General features: G+C 33.8%; 1 protein-coding gene across 1 annotated transcript in view; it reads right to left on the bottom strand.

Annotated features, from left to right (window-relative positions):
* Positions 1-386: 386 nt before the first annotated feature.
* Positions 387-19,065, bottom strand: part of LOC128235983 (protein C-ets-1-like) — a 50,876-nt gene continuing 32,197 nt past the window's right edge. Inside the window, exons 5-11 of the mRNA XM_052950767.1 lie at positions 9,734-9,862; positions 7,627-7,827; positions 5,888-5,995; positions 5,550-5,624; positions 5,037-5,234; positions 4,169-4,450; positions 387-3,804 (exon numbers count right to left, since the gene is read on the bottom strand). Coding sequence (XP_052806727.1) covers positions 3,461-3,804; positions 4,169-4,450; positions 5,037-5,234; positions 5,550-5,624; positions 5,888-5,995; positions 7,627-7,827; positions 9,734-9,862 — 1,337 coding nt within the window. The 3' untranslated portion in view covers positions 387-3,460. The remainder of the gene's footprint in view (positions 3,805-4,168; positions 4,451-5,036; positions 5,235-5,549; positions 5,625-5,887; positions 5,996-7,626; positions 7,828-9,733; positions 9,863-19,065) is intronic.

Here is a 19,065-nt window from a genome sequence, read left to right as displayed (position 1 = left end):
TGACAACAATACCACAAAGGCTTTGATGACAATACCCCCAAGGCTTTGACATCGACAATACCACCATGGGTTTGACGACAATACTACCAAGGCTTCGACGACAATACCACCAAGGCTTTGACATCGACAATACCACCAAGGCTATGACGACAATACCACTAAGGCTATGACAACGACAATACCACCAAGGCTTTGAAATCGACAATACCACCAATGCTATGACGACAATACCTTCAAGGCTATGACGACAGCGCCACCAAGGCTATGACAACGAAAATGCCTCAACTCTCCTTTCTTGGAAAAAACACTAGCTACGAATGAACAAAAAGATTACATTTTCTTTGGTAAAATAGGCATACAAGTACATGTCAACAACAACACTGATATGGTATTTTCCGTTTTATTTATTCATCTTCATTTTGTACAGGAAATCAGTAAACCCCAAATGGTAAGCTGATTTAACATGTCAATATAACTGCTGTCAGAATTATTCAATATGCAACAAAAATATAAAACAACAATAAAGTAAAAACGTGTTTATAACTGTTAATATCTTGAAATATTGCAGAATATTTGTTCTGAACACATAACTAAAGGAACGATTCTATCAGGTGTCTAAAAACTGTGATTTCCCTGCAAATGTTCGTGTAAATAAATAGTCTCAATTTTTTTTTAATAAAGATTTTACCCAATGCTCTCAATAATAATTTGACCGAAGCCAAAAACAATATTGATGCAGAAACTGTAATTTGTTCATTGACACACTTATTACAATATTTTAATATATGTGACACAACATGAGATTTTGGGCCCAAATGAGGTATCTTGGCGAAAGTGAGTTATTTTCATATTCACAAAGCTTATTCTTTTCCCAACCCAAATTATTTATTTATTTTGAGAATATCATGCATATCTTACCTGACACTTCAGCAAAAGACAAAAAATGCTTTAAAAAAAAAAATATTGGAAAAAAAAGTTAATTGCGTGACGTCAATTTTGAAAACGAGGTTACCTCATTTGGACCCAAAATCACAGAGTGCGTCACATATAGTTTTTATTAGTTTGATATATTTATGTTTTACAGCAATAAACACTATTATTCGAAGATAATTATTTTTGTGGACTAGACAATAATTTGAGTGTAGATGATTAGTTTTTTTACAAATGAAAGGAGGAAAATATGAACTGCTGACTTAGCTACAAGAATGCTGATTGATTTTTTTTCAATTATTTTTATCAAAGTTGTTCCTCATTTGTTTGAAATTTAAATGTTATTCAATACTATTTGCAAATATGGTCAATTTTTCATTTACTGATAACCAAAGTCCAAGATTATTTTTTGAATTTAATTTCAAACTTTATTAAGAATTTGAAGTACATGTCATATTTGCCTAGTGACTTAATTTTCCTACATCTATAATAAAAGGAAATAAAAAATTAATCTGCTTACATGTAGCATAAGACGATTAAAGTTCCAATAAAACAAATAAATGAAATTAATGAACACATACATGGTATAGAAACAATGTTAACACACTTATCAACAATAAACATAAGAAAACTCTGAACAATGAACACATTTAAATGAGTAGAAGGTAACAGTTTCAACTCTGATTATATCTGAAAACACTCAAAAAAGTATGGCAAAATAAAGAAAATATAGAAATAAAATAAAGGAAAAGAACCAACATACAAAGATCTGACCATTTTGAACACAATCGGATAGGTAGAGATTCCTTCTAAGAATACCTGAATGATCTCAAGTCAAATATAAAATATTTAATAAAAATGCATAGTTAAAGACAAATGTAATTCTATTTCACAAAGACTTGGCCAAAATTTGGTATTAATTATTGATTCAGCTCTTTCGTCAGATTTGATTTCCATTACACATATTGAAACACAATTATAGCGTTGGATGAATGAAGACAGTCCTGTAAAATATGAACTTAATAATATACCAATAATTACTGTAAGTTGAATTGGTATTAGTACATTTAGCAAGTAAAATATAATAATATTAGCTATTTACAAACATAAGTCGGAATAAATTATACACAAAATGCATAAGTTATAGATGGGTAAAAGCACTATTCAACCATTGTAGTAAGGCGACGCCATTTTCAGACAATATCACAAAAAGCAAGTTGTTTTCACTGGAATATTTTTTATAAGCTTCTGAACAAAAGTCATGTTGACAGAAGTATGAACTCACTGCTGAGTATTTGACTTTTTAAGAGCACTTCCATTCATTAATAAGGCACGTTCTATTCCACAAGTCATACTGAAAAACAATTAAAGAAATTCCTCAAAACTGCATGAATATTTTTGCCTACTATGCAGATTTTTTAAGGCACAAAAGCACACTTTTTGGAGAGAAAAAATCCACTTGGTATGTACAAAAAAATACAATTATTCTATTGAACCATCAGAAGATTCACTTCACATTAAAATAAAATGGAAACAATTAAATAAGTAAACTTTACATTTTGCCAAAACTATTTTGGAACACATGAGGCACTAGGAAAATCTAGTCCAAATCTTGAAATGTTTTCTACAAGTAAGGGTAGGCTATATATAGTGACACTGGAGCTGACCTCGGACAAGCTATTTCCTGATGAATATTAAATGAGATATACATCAAGTTACATTTCCTTTTGGAATTATCTTACCATTCATATTAGAGAAAGGTCTACAGGATGAATGAATGGCAATTGTTTGTACCCTATGAAAAAGCGTGTATTTCCGTTCAACCTATCTGGTGTATAAAAATTTAATGCTTTACAATATAAAAATACCAAAAAACCCTGAATTTTTAGTACGACCTTCACAACTGCAAAAACTATCAAAATCTTCATGCATCTGTCTTGTTTAGCCCCTTTTTTTGTTCTGCTTTAACACAGAAACTTTTCGGATTTTTCTCATAGCCTTGCATCATCTTTTTCGATTTTTTTTTTCTCCAGCTTTTGTTTTATAGAAATCAGTGCATATGAAAGCCATAAATAATAATGGCTTATGATACAACCATAACTTTTCCATAATATAATACACACATAGGTAAGGTAGAAAAATATGATATATTCTTCACATTATGTACAGACATATTTGGAGTATCACAAATACAGTGCTATATGATTATATCTAGACACAATACTTGATATCTCTTAATACACAGGTGGTCACAAACAGTTCACAAACTTGGCCTGTATTTTATACAAGGCACTCAAACAGCTGAGGCAAAACGCTACTTGAAAAGTCAGATGAAAATGAACTTTTCTCAGCACACAGTATCTGAACCATTTTTGGTTTTACAAACGTTTAGCCGTTAATTCTCGCTAAAACCTTTCCAATCTCAACACCAACACCTGTGCATTCAACTACCTATGGTGCGAATGTTCCTAAATACTTGTTGTCACCAACACAATTGAATATTTAACAAGCTTCTCACGACACAGATTGCTCACTCATCATCTTTGTCCTTCTGAGGCTTTATATCACAGGCATCCCATAATTCCTCTGGGGTGTAGCCTAGGAGACTCTGGAGATCGCACACAAACCGGTACACATAGCGTTTTCCTGCCGTCTTGTGTATAATGTTTTTATCATAGTAATATCTGAGACCTCGACTAAGTTTTTCATAGTTCATTTTTGGCTTGTTTTTACGGATTCCCCATCGGCGCGCGACCTCATCTGGATCGGAGAGTTTGAATTCCCAGCCGTCACCCGACCAGCTGATAAAGTGTTGGCACGTTTTGTCCGTTAACTGTTCAAGCAGGAACTGCCACAGCTGAATAGGGCCGCTGCCTGAAAACATACAATAAACAATGCATTATTTATCATTTTTAATACTTGCTTTCTCACATTTGTTTACTTATACAGAAACAAGATGTATGAAATGAATGAGTTCCTAATATATTGGTATATATGTCATAGGATGATGTTTAAGAATAAATAATTAAGTCTAACTATATAACTACATAATTTTTACTTAAAGCCAGAAATGGTGACTTTTTCAACAAGACCTTATAACTTTTTATTTATGCTGTACTAATTAATATCTTGATTGTATCAGCATTTTAAATTTTATTAATAAAATGTTGCATAATTTAATAATTGTTAGCATAAAATGATGAAATTTATTTACATTTGAATATGTTCGTGGACCTACCAGAGTAGCCCGCCAGGGCGGCAGCTTGGATCATGGGTTTACCCTCAACGGGTGACCCTAGCTCCCCGATGTTCTGTAGTGGGTGGTAACCATGACGCAGCATACCAGGGCGTTCGGTGGGCGACCAGGTGCCCGCCATGTCCCGACAGCCCGGATACTCGGCTTGTGACCACGGTAACTCCATCTTAACATTGGGAACCATCTGTGAGAACTGGTGGTGCGGGTCGAAGAACGACTCCATGTGTGGCTGGGAATGTGCTTCCTGTGGCAGGAACTGCTGGCCTGTCAAGTGATAGAGACAATAGTAAATTACAAATGTTTTGTTAATATACTGATATAATCATATACACTCTGCATATATGGCTGCAATAGTGAGAGCTAGTATATGAGTTTTTGGTATGATTAATTAATTGATTCTCTAAATAAGAATGTAAATGTACTACATAAAAAAGAACAAAAGTCCCTTGTTCAAAAAAGGAAACACAAAATCATATTATCAGAAACTATCCTTGCTCCAAAGTTGCAAAAACTAGAGAAGCATCTCATTGAATTAATAAATCACTAGCGTATTAACCTACAGTATTGCACTGATCTGCCTGTTTAAATATTTAATATTGAAATTATTTTATCACCGTCTGTTTCACGTCAGACAGTTGGAACTTACATCTGACATGTGTCATATGCTTTATTGCCATGCAAATATCAGTCTCTAGACATGAATGGACAGCTAGAACAGGCTACACTTTCTGTACTGTAAGTGATGCACGAACAATTGTCTGTGGGTCAAAATGCAAATATTCTGAATAACTTAACTAGGTTGAACACTTAATTAATGCATTCCTAATTAATGCACTTCACTTGTTCTCACCTCTACACATGTTGTTGGTCTTCATCGGTGGAGGTCGGTACTTCTGTTCTGGCATGGTGTAGAACTCTGTGGGGCTGTGGTCGCCATAGAAACCCCCATGCTGGATCTCCTCCAGACTGTGGTACGTGTCCTCGTACGTGGGTGAGAGGTCGTTCAATGCCTGGATGGACTCCGACATCTGGAACTGTTGTCCTTGACCTGCAAACATATAATTCAAGGGTTCAATTTTAACCTTTTTAAAAACAAATGTGTTACTAGGAGCCAAAAAAAAAAAGACACTTAAAATATGAAAAAAATAATTTATAAACATTTTCCTGTATGAATTATACATCTTGCGCCATTGTAGAGAAAAGTTTGAACATTGTTTCATGACATTTACACAATCACTGCTTTCTATGTCATTGAGAAAGTATCCTTCAACAGTACTTGATCTGTAATTGAAATTGGTATACTATTGTAAGTGAACTTGCTCTGTAGTAATATTAAGTAGAACGTAGATATTCGTGAACTTACATTTGTTCTCAGAGAATGGAGGCTGGGAGTTGGTCTGTACAGGAGGAGAAAGCTGTTCTGGAGAGCTGGTGTAACCTAAGCAACGAAACAACATGAGGGTACACAACACTGATTTATACCACATGGCTACATAACACTTTTCACTCAATATCATTAATTTTGGTTTAAGGAAAAGATAAATATTTTTGCAAATATAGTACAGAAACATAAATTAACACACAGAACTTTTACAACAATGACATGCAAAATTATTTGTGAAAACTAGAAATATTCTTTGATATGTATATTATTAAAGAGTTACATTTCATGCAAAATAAAAAAATATAATACTGTAATACCTTGGTTAAAAACCTGCTGGTCTTCATGACCACTAAATTCAGGCATGCAGACAGGTTCGCTATACGTGGGTGGGGCATTTACGAGAGAGCTGCGATCTTGGACCACCTCTATAATACAACAATGACAAATGTGTGAATATAGAACACAACATAACAACACTGTGCAACACAATAATAATGCAGCATTTACAGACCAGGAACCATTTCATGCTTCATATGTTTCATACTTTTACTTAATTATTCCAATTACATGTACTTCTTGATCAGGCACAAGAATGTTTTCCCGGTCTGAAGAATGACCAATTACCATAAATCACTGACAATAATGCTATCATGCATGCTTACAATATATAAATTCTGCACTTAATTTTTAAAAAATCCAGTGGCGTTGTCTTTATAGACTTTATGTAATATCTTACAGTTCTTTTTATAAATAATCTATAAATTATCATTTGAGAGAACATTATGGATATTTGTTCTCGCATTGAGCAAGATTATTTCATTTTATAAATCTGACTTGTCAAAAAGTGACAGTAAAATGCCAACAAATCATTCATTTTCAAACACTTTTGCACTGTAAGCTTCCAGAATATACTTCTAGGTTCCTGATTCTGGATTTCACCACCATAAGATTTACTGTTACCACAATTTCAGCGCAGTGACACTGTACTGGTAAAACAAGACAAGTGTTTTTCTCAATTAACATTGTCAAGTCTGTTTCGTAGAGATGTGCAGCCAAATGTGGTCTATCAAGAAGGGGATAAAAGAATGAAGGGGTTTTACTAAGTAGCAAGATGGAAGCCAAAGTTGACAAGCAATCCTCACTGAGAGGGTACACTATCTTATTTGACTGGCTTTTGAAGCCCGGCACTTATGCTTGTGCAAATTTATTTGATGTCTTATATGATTTGTCAGTTTGTTTCAGGTATGAACATTTAGAAAGATTTAAATCATTTGTGCATCAGCTAAACCCCTTTGTCCCAAGCCTATAATGTTAGTTTATGTAATTTTGAGTTGTGATATAAATGCTTGTTTTTGCCATAAAAATGAAACTAAGTAAATTATCCATGACAAGAGACATTCCCAGAATTGTAATAACAAGTGTATGCTGTGCTGGAGTGCTAACTGTTGTCTAACTTATTGTAGTAGTCCTTAGAAACGACATTTTCATAGGTTATTTAAGAACTGTGTAAGACTTTATGAGGTTTGTAAGAAGTCTAGCTTGTAAGAATCTATTTATCTGTATATTTATTATGTGGTAGTTTACTTCACCAATTACTAAATACACTTCGGTGTGACAATTACAAGAGGCTAAGAGAATTATTTACTGCTTCTTCTTTATCTACTTTTTTGTATTCCTTTTGTTTTATAGCGTACTAAATATGACATTTGTTTGTAATTTTGCTAACTCAAATGTAGCAATATATCAACAGAATGTTCTCTTAAACTTCTGACTTTATTTGCGTCAGTTACATTTTCATAATGTTTCGAAAAGGAAAAACCTGCACATGCAAAACAGCAATCAAGCTATGGAGACTATTTACTCCTTTATGTAAAACATACAGCACTTCTATAGACATAAAAACAGAACAACACTTAATGAAATGCATTGAATGCACTAAGTTGTAGGGACTTCTTTCCTTCAAAGTAAAAACTATCCCATTACAAGGAACAACAAAACAGTACAAAACAGTACAACACTGAATGAGACAGAGATAAAACACACAAAGCCCATGTACCTTTCTGCAAAATGTCAAGATGTTCCCACAAGATGTCGCCCATATATGGCGGCGCGAGCTTCAAGAACTTTTCTTTCTCCATCTTGCAGAGCTCGGAACCGCACATCGCAAAGTTAGCCACGTTAACTCCCTCCAGCGTGAACTCGTGTATCGCCCAGTTCAACCACTGTGACACCTGACCCTCGTTCCACTGCATAGGGTCTGCAAGATCGCCAAGAATATTTTGTAAGTATATTTTAATCAATTTTTGAAATATGCATTTATGAAGACAGTTCCTACAATTTGATTTAACTCCTGATCTATTCCATTACAGAGTACCAGTGATCTCCATTAAATTGCACACATCATTTAGTTTCACTTTGATACAGTTTCATATCATTTTCTTTTGACAATTAGCTTTATCTTCTTTTTTTCTTTACATTTTAATATGGAAAAAGACTTGACTTTTCTATTTTATTATTCTTTTTTAGTCTTGTAAAATAACCTTTATATTTTACTTATGCCAAAAATGTAATATAACTGTGCAATTTTGCATACCACTTTCAACAGAGAGTTTTCAAAACTTTATTTTATTCAATATAAACAACAAACTTCTACCCCAAGGTGACAATTGACTCAAAAAAGCATTATTTTTGTAAAATATATCTCATGTTAGAACAACAGGAAATATTCATTTCAGGGTGATCCCTACATCTGAAGTATCTGATGTATCACTTTTTGAAAGTATATTAATGAAATTGAGAATAAAGTATTACACTAAATCTTATAACAAATTATCATAAATACCTAATTCAAATTTTACACAAAAGTTGAACTCCTTAAAACATAATCCTGTGAGTGATTTAAGCAGAATGTCCTAAAAATGGATCTTGGAGAGTATTTGAAGCATCCCCGACAACCATTATGATACTAAATCACGCCCATTTGAATTATTTAATCAGTATTTTGTGCCGTAAAATAACTCATTCCTAATCATATCATCAGCATTGTATCCTTAATATCACGAATAACCCCAGAGGAAAACTGCTGTTTTTACGACATATTGTAACTATACACTCCCAATTTAGTAACCACAAGATAGTCTTCTGGAGCTCTAAACAAATTATTATTTCCAACCATTATGTCATCAATTTGAAAGGCAGGAACCTGAATCAATCAAACTTAATTGGGGATCTCAAATATTTCGCAATTAATCATAGCCCATCATCTTTACGATTTAAACCCAGTAGAGACTAAAAGATACCCACAGTGGGATAAAGTGAAACTTTCCGCATTTTAATTAGACAAAAAGCACAGCCAGTAACGGTATCATTTGTGGGTTCCAATCAACATGATTTCATAACCATAAAAGCCGCTCTTACCGGCAGAATTGCAACATTACACCAGGAACAAACATGAGAAAATTAAAACAATTCCCAAGAGAGTTATTGACAAATAATAAATACCTGAGTAAAGAATAAAATGAACAAGAAAACATTACAAACATTCTGTGGTTTTTGTTTGTAATAATAGAAGTACACAGTGGTATGAAAATGCAACTCAGCTATCATATGTGAAGAATTAATTTGATGGGAAAATCAGGTCCAACACATGTTTACGGCATTAAGGCCATCGTTTCCCAACAGAAAATCAACTTCTATGTTAATAATTGGCCAACGTTTATCTCTCCCTGGTCTGTATTAAAAAGGTTAAATCAGTATTTGTGAAATGTTAAAGTAGAAATTAGCATAATGATCATAATTATTTCTTCTATCATTTTTGTATCTGTGAATGATGGGCAGTGTTTACTGTGTTTATAACAAACAGGCACGTTAACATAACGAATCTATCTGAGCATTGGTCGCTGCACTTTTATACATTACAAATATTTCTAATTTCAAATAACGGTTGATATTTTTCCAAGATGTTACATTTAGGCCATGATTTTTACAAATAAAATATGAGAGAGAACTTGTTGTTGATTTATGTAAATGAAACGTTTTACATGTAAATTATAAAATATTCACAGATAATAAGTTTTACACTTGGAGATGGGAAAGGCAAATATACATGACTCCTAAATGAGTCTATTTGAGTTCACTGATCATCTAAGTACTCTGAAACCTACCTCTGGGTATGTTGAGTCTGTGTTGGTCCTTCTCAAAGCTCTTAAAGCTCTCCAGTAGCGCCTGTGACATTTTCTGGGTCGTTCCTGGTGTGAGAGGGGGCACCTGCGCTGTTGTCGCTGCTGACACATCTGGAAATACACAAACACACAGCATGGTTAATCAAATGTTGCATATTTGTCTTTATTTAATTTAAAACCTCATTAAGAACACTAACACTGCAGCCCTATAGCTGGTGGCACCTCTGAAGAAAATGTACACATGCATTAATGCTGTACTGTAACAAGGCTACTGATGTAGTTTCTGTGAACTCAATGAAGTCTTTGAAGCCCATGAAAAAATCTGTTAAACTTGTCAACTCCAAATAAGTTAGAACCAAACGTTAAACAAAAGGCCATAAATATTTCTGCATCCTGAATTCTAATCTATTGAAATTTAATCACAAAAACATCAGTTATATTGCAGCTGGCTGAAAACAAATTGGCAAATGAAAAGGTCTTAAATCTACTAATTACAAATACAAAGATTCGTACCACCAAAAAGTATATCATAGAGACAGAATTGTGGTAAGGGCGGAGGTATGCTGGGAAGTCTGACGTGTGCTGGCAAGCTGCTTGCCTCGCGTCGAGCCCTGGCTGCTTTGGCAAGTCTTCGTGGGGATGTTCTGAGGGTCCTCATAGGGACTGGTTGCTCTCTGGCAGGTTGTGGGTGCCTTCTAAGGTCCAACCCTTGTACGTGGTACTGCATCATAGCCCTCTTGTTCTGCTGAGCCCACATCATATCATCGTCAGGGCCCCGTTTCCTCTTGGCAACTCGCATTGGCAAAACTGCCTCACAGTCTACATTTAGTTTGAATGTCAGTCTCCCCTCGGGTGGGCCGTAGTGAGTGGGCATCATCATTGGCCCCGGCTTAGTGTCGGGCTCAAACTCCAGCATGGTAACTGCGTGGGGCTTCACATCTTGTCTCTGCGCCAGCATGCATGAGGGCATGGTATTGCCATGGTAACCTGGCTCTGGGTACCTCACAAGCTTAGGGGTGACGGGCTTGGGCTGCTGCACATACTCCTGAGGGTCTTCCAGGAACACCATGGTAGCACTTGAGAAGTTTTACTTATAACACTCTATTGCTTTATACTTAAATAAGTCACAACCTCATTACCATAAGTCACTTTCCAATCTCATCACTCTACCAACTGTACTAAAGACAAATCCCAGTTTCTCACAAATGTATTTAATATGAAAATATACAGATAACAAATAGTCACTTATATCCAAATAACACAGTATCTATGAATTTCAACACTTTGTAGTGAAGAGCAACACTAATTTTGATAAGATGTAACTCAATGGTGAAACACCACAAGATATCATGAGAATGTGAAATTCACAGTGGAAGTCTTACATTATATGTTCCAACTTTAAAACTAATCCTAATCATTGAGTGGAATTTTGAGTAAGGATTAAGTGCTGGACAATGCATCAATCCTGGTGGTGTTAATTGTGACAGTACTGGAGATGGAAAGAGGTGTCTTGTTGATCTAAGAGATGTCTCTGTACCATCAAAACCAGAACAAAGCCCCATAGGCCATTACAGGCAATTAAATCCCCTCTAATTACAACACATTACAATGCTTTGATAGCTATATTACAAGTATTGTTGAAACTGTTAAGTGGTTATTATTGCTAATTAATACATAATTGGACTTGTGTGTGAAAAACTGGCCTTTTTACTTTGCCTCCTTTTGAAAGTAATATTTTAGCTCAAACATTAATGTTTACAAAATATAGCATATATTTATACAAGCATTAAAACATAATTTATGAACATAATATACTCACTTTATTTGTTAAAAAAATCCCAACAATATAAAAGTAAATCTTATAAAAGTCTTATATTAGTGTATGAATGTTTTAAGACATATAGTATATATTTTTAAATTAGAATTCTTAAACATAGATATAGTTCCAGTAGACTTGTAATACACAAAAAAGAAGCATTCAAGTTAATTGTGGTAATCTTTTTATTTTTAAGGTTGAAACTAAGTTCATCATGCAAATAAAAAGAGATTTATTATATGTTTTTTTTTCTAATTGAATAGAAGGAATGATATTTCAATGACTTCTTCTACAAAGACTAGACTGAGTAATATTAATTTGTTTGTACTTAGGTCCATGTCACACAAATTCTGGATAAATAATTCAGTTATATGATGCTGAAACCTTAAATGTGGGTCTAACAATATTATCATAATATTTCACTTCAATTTCATCTTTCTTTAATTAAGAAAATGACAAAGATGATATTTAGGACTGATCTGATGATAAACCTTTTATACTCCCCATCACTCCAACTTATGTGATAGGCACTCAAGACATTATGGTAAGAAGGCCTAAGAAGGTTAAATACCCTGAATAAGAAAAATCAACATCATTAACATCATCCAAATAAAGGGTTTTACATTATCATAAAGAGCTCTTATACTTATCACTAATGGCCCATTTCGCTTTCAAAATATTGCATCAATTGTGTACTTTGGTCAACTTTACCAATTAACTCCCATAAATGGGTAATAATCTTTTTTAAGCCTGCTCTGTGGGACTTTACCTAGATTGGCTTGGATAATGGCCGTTCCAATGTGGACCCCTGGATTAAGGCTGTGTTTACACAGATAGTACTGATTGTACGGCCCTTAATGGGCGGCAAGTGTCAGAGTCTGTGCTAGGAGGGCCCGTTATGCAAAATCACCTAACAGTGTTGGTTCTGACGCTTTACCTAGGGGCCCCTGGGTAGATCTAACCCTGACATCTTAAAGTTACGACTGGCAAGGTAAACATAAGGGATCTTCTCTCTGTTATTATAACTGATCCTGCTGTAAAGTCCACCTTGGGAAAACTGGACATCAAGTTGGCTCATTAACTTTCTCAGTTCTTCTTCAAGTACTTTTACAGGACAACTCTTTTCTATCATGTTTATATATCAACAGCATAATATTGAATATTTTGATATGTGAACCAACTATTAACATCAGTAGTTCCAAGAAGAAAATATGGATCATTATAAGTGAGATCATGTCCTAAATGCTCAACGCTTGTAGTTATAAAACAGAACACCTCGCTTGCACAAAACCATAAGATCAAACCAAATGCTGAAAACTTTATCACATCCCTTGATGCAAGAAAAAAATCTACATTTAAAATTGGTTGTCAATGACATCATCTCTCTAAATATAATACAATTAAAACAGGTAAAAATCAAACAAAAACATGCCCTTTGACAGAAATAGCTGCTGCGGATCATACAAAGGTTTACTGGCACATGTTGTAATGTTAAACAAGATGTGTTCTCTACCTGAAACATGTTCCTTTTAACGTTTTCACTTGCTACAATGTTGTCATTCTAACAACAAACAAGAAAAATGTTTAATGTGAAGATTTTACAGCTCTGCCTAATACTACCTTAACTTTTTAAAATGTTTTTTTTAATTATTTTCATACTGCAGAACTTGGGAAGGAACATCAAAGTCAGTCCTTTCTGTTTGAAAGATATTCAATGAATAATAGAATTACAATTTTATTTTTCCAAATGTGTATAAGCGCACCAACAAAAAATATATGAAACAACATTTTATTTCAAAACAATGAATTCTGAATCACTATGATAATCTATCTTCTGAGGATCTGTTTTAGTCTGTACCAGTTATCTCCCTTTAGACTCATTCCATATTCCAAACAAGGGAGACTATCCATTGTGAATGCCAATCAAGGGGGCTAATCTGTTGTGATCCCAATCAAAGGGGACTAATCTGCTGTGATCTCAATCAAGGGGTCCAGACCCCTAATGTCATCCCAATCAAGGGGTGGTTGTCTGGATGGGTCTGAACTGTCTTATCAATATTAGGCAGACAGACAGACAGTCTGGCCAAATGATTAAGTCATGAAGAACTCAAACTACTGAGAATTTTGAATACAACAAAAAAGTTTAGCTTTCACAATTTTTGTTCTGTAAGTATGCATCTGTGTTTTGTAATATTTTTTTTCATAAATAACTTTTGCATCACGAATGTATATCATGTCTAGATACTTTTTTAGGGATATAATTCTTTTTCATCTATGGAGTCTAAAATTTCAGCCCCCTGAAAAATGAGCAAATAATCGGATGACAGTAATAATCTTTTAATTATGTAAAAACTCATACACCTGAGTGACTTTTATTCAGACAAATTAAAAGTGATACACGGATTATATATATTTTTTGCATTGTAATAGACTTATCAAGTCAACTACGTTCTCATTTTTCTTATGATGTTTCCTGCTGTTTAGATATGAAATTCTATCCATCTGTATAATGCAGACCATTTTTACACAGAGCATGAATTTCAGACTCCCAGATTTCAAATTTTGTGATTATATAACATAATTATGATAATTTGGACCATGAAAAAATAAGCTCAAACACTGTGAATGAACTTCTTGGATTCTTTGAAAGACAATATTTTTAGCAGCTTAAGTGACATTAATAATCTGGTGCACTGGGACACCAAATAATGTTAATAACATCAGCAAAAGCATAGATAATGGAGAATAATTAAACATAAAATATAATTTTCTTTTTAGGATGAAAAAAAGAGTAGATGCTTGTCTACTATTACAAGCATTTATCATCAAAATAATGGTTTTAATTTCTATTATAAGAAATAAATATATTTATATATTTTTTTGCATTTGTTATTTTTCAGTTGCGAGTTCAGATCAGGTTGTTATGCCAGTCATGATGATATAGGTATGGAACATGCAAAACTCAGTGCTCTAGTGTTAAAATAAGCATATTATGTCCCACCTGATATATCATTGCTGAACCAGGATAAGCCTCACATCTCCTGGATCCGACACAAGGATCCACTAGATGCCACTATTAATCAAATCCAGCATCAAGCTACGACCTTGGTCTGCATTACTTTTTACCTTAACTTACAGCGACCAAGTCATTTATTTTTGTGTCAAATCTTATTATATTTATGTCTGTGTTCTCAAATGAATACTTGATTTGAAATACAGTATTATGAAATATTACACAGATCATTTTCCATTGACATGTTATTTACAATTGTTGAATGATCACAATGTGAAAATATGGACCAGTTTCATACCAGTACCATTCATGTTTACTTTCTTAATGACTTTCTCATCCCATCTTAGGCCAGAGTTTTTTTATCTTTAGATTTACGGGAGATTTTTCAAAAAGTTGGGTAAGGAGGAGGAAATAAAAATAAAAATAAAATGCATAAAATGTCCCAAAGGAGAAATAAATAAAAATAAAACGGATTTTTCTCCGATTTTTTTTATTTTTTAAAACTTCTTATATCATGAAGACAAAACACACCTTACTTGTGTCAGCTATTTCATAGGCTGAAAAAAGTGTGATAGATCACCATAAAGTTTCAAAAGCATAATTAAAAGATCCTTTTAATGACTGAAAATATTGACCTCAACACTGTGAGTTCAAGCGCTCATTGAAATTAATTGTATATATTTGTTCGAATGCATCTATGCATATGAGGTGCATATATTATCAACCCATGGATTTTATGAAACATGTCAGTGTAATAAAGAAGTTTAAATGGCCAATTCTAACCTTTTGCCCACAATATAAGCATATCCTTTCCATTGTGAAGTAATCAAACATTGAACACAGTTTCAGACACGGTATAATAAGGTGGTCAAATGTGTTTTTTCTGTCTTTAACGAAATAGCACCGTGACAATTTACCGTGATGTGGTTTTTACATAGAAAATATAACCAAAAAAAAGTAAAAGCCCTGATGGAAATTCCTCTTCACTTCAAAGTTTGACAGGGCTTACGGATACACAGACAGTCAAAATCTACATTTATGTACTTCACCAAAGAAAATTCGGGAGCATTCAGATAAATTTTACAAGTGTTATATGTTTTAAAAAAAAACAGGTCTAAGAACTGATTTTAGAATCAGTCCTGAAAAATATCCTTCTAATTCCAGCTATGCCCGTTGGCAATAAGTAACGGATAAGTTTGACTTCTTGCACTGACTGCAAGATATCTTATGTTCAGATTTTTTCTCTTTTATCGGAAACACACACTATGTTATTATTACATCATTTTCACTATTCTATAACGATTTAAATTCGAAATCATTATTAAACTAAATAACAACTACGAATATCACGATACCTTGTGTTTTTCTCTTCAAATATGTGATTGTGAAGCAGTGTGTTCAATGCTCCCCAGAGTCAAATTCAGAAAAAAATATCCATTTTGACTATGATGAACACGATATCATTTTGCAGTTTGTGTTTGTCAGAAGCTATACATTTTTGCGCTGTAATCCAATTCATCCTTGTTAATATACGACGTGCGCCAACGACTTTTAATAGACAATACAACCCACGAATTTCTGTCTCCTTATTTTGACCGGAAGTTTCGCAATCATTCCACGAAACGCGAACAACATACTGAATATACAAAATAAATCACAATAAACAAGCTTTAAGTTCACCACGGTTTGATTTAAATAATGAAATATAAACATCGGAACGTTTTTTGTAGAAAAACATTTCTATATAGCTGCAGAAATTGCGAGAAATAAGGGGTATGACAAAAAGTACTTTCACTTTTGACAGGACGTTGTTATGGTAACGAGTACCTGTTCTGTTTCTCCGCGTATTTCCGACTGGTTTACGTGGTTTGTGCAGTAAAAAGACCGATAATGAATGACAATTGGTACACTAGTTGGTTCTGAGATATGGGTTATAGAACACTAATTTTATTTTGTTCTTAACATTGGAGCAACGTTCGTCGGAAAAAATAAAAATAAAACTACGAAAATGAATTTTATTTTTATTTGGGTTTTGCAATATTTAGGTACGGCGCTCCCGTAAATCTAAAGATATAAAAACTCTGGCCTTACATTAATGAAATGAGCAACATCAAGTTAAAACTAGGGAGAGGGATTAACATTAGTTTGCCAAACTTGTTTTACCATGCCTTATTCTTTATTGTACTTGTTGTTCATATGCAAATTTACCCAAATAAATATGTTAAAACTATCAAATTAGAATTTTTTTCATACTCCAAAATCATTGAAAGTCTCCCCAAACCGAAAATCACTGAAAAAACACCAAAGAATTAATGAAATGACGGGCAGATTTCCTTTCTTACTCTCTGAAAGTTTTTTATCTCTAAATTTGATACAAATGATTCTGCATTGTAATTTCTGAAAACACTCTTTATTAACATCTCTATATATATCTATGTGGCAATTCGAATGCTCATATACAGCAAAAAACATAAAAAAGAACAAAGGGCTGGATTTATTATGACAACAAGAATCATTAGGGATGTTTGTTTTATAAACAAATTCTCTCACATGAAATGAAGAGATAACACATGAAATTTGTGGCCAACAGTACTGAAGAATGTAAACCTTTAGTTTAAACACCAAACCCACTCCCAATTTGCTTTCTCAGAACTCATGTTTATGCTATATTGAATCCTTTCATTTTTTGCTAGTAACGATTGACTCATATACTTTCCTTTGATTTTGTTTGAAATTATTTCAATTCCATATGTCTGAAATGCTTCCACACAGCATTATCAGCAGTGTTTTGTAGTAATAATGGGATTTAACCATTTCTTTAACACTTTGTAAACATTATTTTTAAGCAAATTGAAGAAGTATAATTAAACAAGGAAAGTTTTACAAATGATCAAAAGCCTAATTGCTTCTTTACAATCGCTGCTTCTTATAATTAGTTCAAGTATTTAAGTGTAAGGAACTGGCCTATGCCAGTGATCTTGCCAGGCAGAGAACTTGCTACTTTTTTCTGTAGGATTTGAAGAGATGAATATTGACTTCAAATGAACATTTCCAAATGAAATCTATCAATCCCAGGTTAGCTGGTACAGTCGTCAGCTGCCAGTCCATGCTATGTTTGATGTGAAATGTAGCTACTAATAAATACCCCGCAAACACACAATTCTCTCAAAGAGTGAAAAAACTTAAAACAGCTAAAGTAAAAAAATATAAAAACAATTTCAAGAAGAATAGGTACAACACATTCTATGATTAAAAGACATGAAAGAATGGTTAATTCCAGGCCAATATGATTAGAAAGCATTCTAACGATTCTGTGGCTATTTTTTTGCATCGCCAGATCTGCATTATTTAGAGATGAATTTCAGAGACAGACTGCCACTCCCCCTCAGTCTATCGGAAGAATGTATTTTCCGGTTGAATTATCATGCAAAGCAACAAAATAAATATATTGTTATGACCAACGGGAGTTAAATAAAGACTAATATCTTGATTCACAAGTTAAACATGGAAGCAAACATTGCCGCAGTACAGTACGCCAGAACATAGCTGGCAGCATCAGTCAGATATGATATTTACATCCAACAGATTTCTTTCAACCCCCTCGGACTTATGCTGCCACCCATGCACCAGAAATGTCATCTTATATTAAACGAGAAATGAACGACTACTTCTTGCAGGTTTGTTTTTAGAATGTAGATCAAAACCAATTGGTAGCATCTGACACAAATGAACTACTTTTTTGGCACAAAACATGCAAGGGTCTAGGTAAATGTGTCTGCCAGGACCTCTCCCAACAGCTAGTTGGTTTGATCCCCTAATTAAGGCCTCTCAAAAGGACACAAGTTCTGGTTTCTACCTAGGAAATAGACACAGGAGTACTAGTATTTCATCAACTTTCAGATGGCTTCACAATTGAACTAAAATAAATTAGTATGAACTTAATTTACTAGTTTTGGTGCTGTGAATGAACTCTGCCGAAAGTGCACTTTCCTTGTCTATTAGAATCAAAGCATTTCCATGTATTTATGACATGTCAAGGACTTCTACAGATACATACAGCCCTTAGAGTCATCAAGGAGCACATCTTCTCTCATTCACAATGAAAGATAGCATCAAAACATCCAACAACATCTAAATGCTGAATCTCTCCTGAAGTTTGCGATACTATCAAGAGCACTGAATGCTGTGATCTTTGGTTCATTTAGGCCTTGTCAAAACACATGTATGTCAGTGCACCTTCAAAGGGTATGGATGAAGTCAAATTGGCACCACTGGTAGGGTTTTGAACTTTTTTAAGGTTACATAACCCCAGTTATCATTAAATCAGAAGTGTACCTTTACGTAACATATTTTTCTTTAAATGAATGAAAACTTACGGTAAATGTTTTTTTTGTATTTTCATTTGGTCATGCTTTGAAGTAATTCAAATAAAATCAAAGACCAGAAAAGTTTTAGTCATATTTCATTTTTTATAATTCAAGACTG

Source organism: Mya arenaria, chromosome 5 (genome assembly GCF_026914265.1).
Source record: "Mya arenaria isolate MELC-2E11 chromosome 5, ASM2691426v1".
NCBI classification, from domain to species: Eukaryota; Metazoa; Mollusca; class Bivalvia; order Myida; family Myidae; genus Mya; species Mya arenaria.
Note: the sequence above shows the minus strand (reverse complement) of the source record. Positions and strands in the feature narration are given on the sequence as shown.